We start from the raw sequence: 6,231 nt of genomic DNA on the forward strand, positions 1-6,231 counted from the left end.
CAACTTGTTATGAGCAATGTCCATTTTAAAACTAATGCTCTTGGCCTCCTAGTAAGAGATGTTGTTTATCGATTGGTTGAGCACTTGACAGGAGGTGCGAAGGTCGTGGGTTCGAGCCTCGGAGCGGCACTCGTATCCTTTGGCAACTTGCTAATCTACATCCAGTTTTTAATCATTGAATGAGGAGGCGCGATAGCCCAGTCGGTAGAGCAGTGGTCTCGTAATCCGGTGATCCGGTGACCCAGGTTCGAAACCAAGTCGACCCCCTAGTGCCCTTTGGTAAGGCATTAATCCTCATTACCAGGTCCCTCGGAGAGGACCTAAAGCCATTGGCCGTCTGGTTGCTTACTAACAAGCATTTATGCTTTCTTAGCAGTCAGGTAAAATAACCACCACTCACAATCACTGAAATCGGTAGCCTAGCTATATCCGGTGTAATATTGGAGCCCCTCGAGCACCATGCATGGTAGCAGAGTGATATGAAAATATCCAATAATATTATTGTTAGTGTATTTGAAGGACTATCCAACCTTAGATGCTTTGAAAAATATTAGAAATGTAGGGAAACACCAAGGTGAATGTTTGAATGAAATAGGATCAACAAGTTAAAAGAAAGTTTTGGAATTTTGAAAGTTGTCATCACTACGTATATATGGATTTTAAATTTACGAATTTGTTTCTGTGGGGGAGTTTCAGACAACTCCCGATTTCGGTCAGTAGGATGAACGTATACAAATATCTTACATATGCCTAGATTAATCAATGATTCTTTTGTTTATACAGGAGATTCTTTAGACGAGGAGGGAGAGCTTCTTGAAGATCAATTGGAACAGCTGAAGACACGCTATGGAGAAATCAACAAGGAATCGCAGGAGACAAATCTTAAACAAGAAGAACGGCTCAAGGCCATCGAGAACAAGAAGGACGTCGAGTTCAAGATTCTAGAACACGAGCGTAAACTCCAGAAGCATAAGAAGGCTGCTCAACAAGCTCTTCAGCAGATCGTCAAAGGCATATCTTCCATCACCCCGCCTGCCGTTGGTGGCGGTAGACCACGGTTTGATCTCATATCGGAGGAAGCGGAGGACGAATCAGAAGAGAGGAAACTGTCGGTGGCGAGTTCTGTTGGGATCAGCTCAAGCGACAGCATGGGCAGCCTCTGTGACCCAAGGAAATGTGTGGACAGTGAGGTGGTTGTTCCGGTTAAGTCTTCTGCATCTAAGGCTCTAGCACCCATGACCAGACGGCACGCTGTACACAATCCTCCCAGGAGGATTTCCACAGAGAGCAGCACCGATTCCTCGTCTAGTATGGACAGTCCCGATGTGGCCAGGCATGACTTCAACCTGGTGGATGAATTCACCAAGTCCTTCCCAGTTTTTGAAGGCACATTGGAGCAAGGATCGAGGGATAAATCAAAGTCTTTTGATTCAGGCATCGCAGACGAGGTTGATATCAATTCCAACAAATCATCGACTACAACGACGACGACAACGATTCAGACGAATGTCAACGGTAATGTGAACGACAATGAGATGTTGAATCAAAATGTGCCTTCCGGGAAACACATCAGAACGGAGATCAGTGAGGATGTTCTCAGAGATATTGAGGTAAGCTGATAATCATCACTCGTTGGCTTCCCAAGTCAGAAAGAATGATTGAAAAACGGTTTGGAAGTTTAAAATATTTTGGTAAAGAAAAGATGTTGATGCAACCGGCAATATACCGCTATAAAACCTACATTTCTAAAACTGAAAACAACAAAACATCAACAACCAATACTGTCGTTTTCATGCCTACAATACTTTCAAATATTGAGAGGTAATGATTTCACGATGAAAACAAGTCTGTCTACTACAGATTGGTTATATCTCTATAGAACTGAGGCTACTGTCACTTCGAGCTATATGAACCAACGCAAGATTATATCACAGAGGATATGTTTCTTATTACTCCGGTTACCCACATTGTGAATGTTTCAAATTTCAGTGTCAAGTAATTAATTTTCAATGTATTTTAAAGATAGGGCTACACTTCTGATTTTTTAAATGTTTAGTAATTAATTGTCAACATATTTTAAAGATTAAGCTGACACCCCTGATTTTTACAACATATATTGAGCATATTATTGCTGAAAGTAATTTCAATGAAACTTGCGTTATCAATGTCTACTGTATTTTAACATCTCTTTCTATTGCTTTCTGTCTTCCTACAGGAATTCGAGCTCATGGCGCGACGTGCCCTTGAAGAAGCCAGCTGGATGGTCTGAGAAGGAATCATGGTCTTCTTCCTCAAACAACTCAACCAAATAAACAGCTCAAGTAACAGTAATTTGTCAAACAGTAACAGCTTTAATCACCGGACTGCCTATCGCCCAACACGTTGGAACATTTCTTGCAATGAGCGTCGGGTATACAGGAACAAAATGTGTGCTCAGAAGTTTGAAAGACAGAACAGTCATTTGTCTTCCTTCATTGGATCTTCCAGGGAAATTGAACGTGTGCGACGCCCTCTACGAGTATGACCAAACGCTGAACGACATGATTTTTAAAAATATCTAGTCGAAACACATGGGTGCGATATTCAGAATTTATCTTCTCAAAATTGGTTGGACTACACTGTACTAATGAGAGTTTACACCTTTCTCAAACTAATATTTATGTCATTTGAGACATAGAGCACGATGCTTTGGTTTGACTCTGCCATGTTTCGGATCCGACTAAAGGGACGCTGGTTTGTGTGTGTTTTAATGATTATGCTTCCTCGCACAAAAATGACTACAGAGGGCGATGAAAAGCGAAGTTATATAAATGTATGCCTCGAGGCTTAAAAGATATACAAACAGCTTTCCGTAGTAAGAGAATTTAAAATAAATTGCTTTCTATTTTGCCGATGTCTAGAAGAAAAACAATTTAACACGCACAAAATCCAGACGATAAACGGGTTCGCACTGTTTACATGGTTTTGGCTCATGGAACTTCTCAATACTTTCATAGCATATTATTTATCTTTCAAAATTAAGGATACACTGAGTTAATACTTTTGAAGAACATTTTCCTAGCAGTGAAGTACATTATATTGCTAATAAATGGTGTTACGATAAGTACAAAGAATCATGTTAAGAAAACGTTTGAGTAAAGGCTCACTTGACGTCCTGACTATTTGTCAATATTTCGATGGTTAAATCATAACGAACTATTAATGAAGAACAAAAAAAAACATTGTCGCGACGTTACTGTCTGTATATTGTTATGTTTAGTAATTAAATGTACTTTAAATCTCCGTATGATATTGTCAAATAAGATGATTGAAGTGGGAGATAATGTGAGATACTTTGATGTACGCTGGTTGCACACGAGGCGTCGATACAATTGCGTCTTGACATGCGCTAAGCGAGCCCGTGAAGGCAATTAGCTCATACGCTAATAATTCAAATGGACGCTTACAATGTTCATTTGCAGTTACATTGAATATGACATCACTCTCATGTGGTGTGTCAAGACCGCGTAAGTCTCTGACGCAGCATTGCATCAGCAAAATGACGCAGCGTTGCATCAGGAAATTAACGCATCGTGTGCAACAAGTATTTGTTTTAAAGGAAAGGAAAGTCTGGCTGGACCAGACTGTATGCAATGTTTCTTAACTGAAAAGTATAAACAATTATTTATATTTCTCTGTACCGTATACGTCGGGTCTTTTATACATTTTCATGTTTTGTTTGGTGTTTGTTTTACATTTGTTTAAAGCTTACGTCATACACTGCTCAGTTGCAAGGCGGGTACTCAGAAGTCAAATGTGCTGCATGACTATTGTCATATCTAATTTCCACTTTTTATTTTGGGAAAGGGGTTGAAAATAATAGATGGATGAAATTTGAGAGAACAAGGCCGAAGGTTTAGAGGGAATTTGCCTTTCTCCTCTCTTTGTCTCTTTCAGGGATTTTTCCCACTTTTTATTTTCTTACTCGATTTTTATTCTAAATTTGCCTTTCTTACGTTTACCGGTTTTTTATATTCATATCTAAAATCTATTATGTTTTTGATCATATCTATATCATGTATGGCCCTATATATTACCTATTTGTATATTGTTGTAATGAATTTAATTGACCCGACATGGTCACGTCAACTGCTACGATGGAATTTGATAATGAAAACCATGAAGAAATGATAATAAAAACATTACAAAATAAGTCATTATAAGTCTTTTTTTTCTTCTCTTCTTTGTGTGCTGGGTCGTCATTCATTATTGCCATATGTTTATTTATTTATTTTTAATTTTTAGGGGGAACCTTCTGAATCTTAAGAAAATAGTAGCGCTGAAAAATTGAACTTGACTCAGATTTTCTGGTGAAAACAAAAGTAAAAACAAAAGCATTTTTTTTAAAGTCTAGGCCGACTATCTCCATATAACTGCCCCGAATACCAAGTTCCCCTGGGACAGTTAACACCAGGCTACTACCCGCTAATGTGACAATGCATATTACGTTAGGGTTTAACCTTTCCCCTCAATGCTAACCGCTCATTGTTATGTAGATTAAAGAATTGGTTTGAATGCACTATGAATATGACGAACAAAGAAAGCGGACAAAATATACAGTTCCTCAGGTAGACAAAGGAACATCCCTTCACTGCTATTATGTAAAAAGGTGAATATGCATGTGACACCTGTTCTACACATTTTTAAATAATAGCAGTGAAGGGATGTTCCTTTGTGTACCTGAGGAACTGTATATTTTGTCCGCTTTCATTGTCAGTCATGTTCATAGTGATAGGCTCCACTGCACTCTACATAGCTCAAACAGGTGATGCATATCTTTAGTGGATGGGTTGCCTTACCTAGCAGTTTAGTGTCACTATCTGCACAGAAGTCATACAGGCAGGACCTATGGGTTGGAGGTGAATGAAATTTGAAGTTTCATAGTTAAAAAACATGGAATTTTGCGCTGCAAGTCGTAAGTTCCACGGAGTATCAAGATCACCAGCCTGAGGACCGACATTAAGGCCTGCCCCGATTCCCTGCATTTAGTCAACCAAGTCAAACTGTAAGTTGAATCTATATTTGTATTCCTTTTCCTAATGATAAATTACATGTGTTTATTTGTCATTGAGAGAGTCAAGGTCACTTGAATTAGAGATAAAGAATGAAGACTGTGAATCATATCTCTAAAGTAATTAATGTCAATCTTTATACACTATTTTGAATGATAAAGGACAGAACATGTTTGCAGGATATGAACTCAGTAATTCAGGCTCTTTCGAAGTTTGAAAGGATATTTGTATGCAATAGTTCAGTATGAAAGAAGCCTTTTGTTCTGTTGTGTATTTTTATTGTATTGACTGATGTTTATAGTTGCCGTCATTGGCTGTAAGTAGACGATGAATAACTTGGTATTATTCCATACACTATTTATAGCTTGGATAAACGTTTAATTTAAGATGTGTTCCGGCTAGTACTTACATGTACATAAAAAGTCAACTGTCAAAGTTCCATGCCACAATAGGTGGATCCGGGGGTAAGGAGCACTGACCTTTTTTTAAAAATCAACACCCCCCCCCCTCCCTTGCGCTTGGGAGAGGGGGCCCGTATTTTTTAATTGAAAAAAGGGGTTGAATTTACCTTTTTTTTTTTTTTTTGGCCAGGAAAGGGGCTCAACGGGGGGGGGGGGGGGGGGGGGGGGGGGGGGGAGGGGGTAATGAGCACTATTTAAAAAAAATAAACACCACCGTTAGATGAGCAGTCAGGGACCCACCTTAGGGTCTTTGTTGTGGTCCAGGGGCGCTGGAGCCCCCGTAAGCTCAGGGCTTTTAGGCATTTGGTCAGATGAGCATATTTTGATATATTTTGATAAATAGAAGGGCATGTTTAGCAAATTTAATTCCTGTTAACTTTTCTTTTATTTGAATGAAATATAATTCTTATTTGAATCAATTCAGGTCTTAATATTTATTATTTTCTTTTGGGTAAAAAAAATTGAACCAAATTTAACTCCTTTACTGCTGTTTTTTTTTTTTTTTTTTTAGGTGGAGGAGGCTTTTTAGGGGGCGATAATGCGTTTTGACAGCCCACTTATTCGTGTGGTTTTTTTTGTGGGGGGGGGGGCAATTAGTGTAAATCTTCCTGTGATATCATCAGACACAAAGTATAATCACCTGATTTTACCCAGTTGTGACGCATAGTAACCCGGACAACGACCATCGAGTATTCCCATAATTGTGACCAACTGACTAG

At 38.9% G+C, this 6,231-nt stretch overlaps 1 protein-coding gene across 2 annotated transcripts in view; it reads left to right on the forward strand.

Moving 5' to 3' along the window:
* LOC590219 overlaps nucleotides 1–4,196 on the forward strand; it is a 62,940-nt gene extending 58,744 nt beyond the window's left edge. For both annotated transcript variants that reach the window (XM_003727182.3, XM_030986761.1), the window contains exons 8-9: nucleotides 784–1,610; nucleotides 2,216–4,196. In XM_003727182.3, coding sequence (XP_003727230.2) covers nucleotides 784–1,610; nucleotides 2,216–2,269 — 881 coding nt within the window. In that variant the 3' untranslated portion in view covers nucleotides 2,270–4,196. The remainder of the gene's footprint in view (nucleotides 1–783; nucleotides 1,611–2,215) is intronic.
* Nucleotides 4,197–6,231: the final 2,035 nt, after the last annotated feature.

This window comes from Strongylocentrotus purpuratus, unplaced genomic scaffold, assembly GCF_000002235.5.
Source record: "Strongylocentrotus purpuratus isolate Spur 01 unplaced genomic scaffold, Spur_5.0 spur5_scaffold_16, whole genome shotgun sequence".
NCBI lineage: Eukaryota > Metazoa > Echinodermata > Echinoidea > Camarodonta > Strongylocentrotidae > Strongylocentrotus > Strongylocentrotus purpuratus.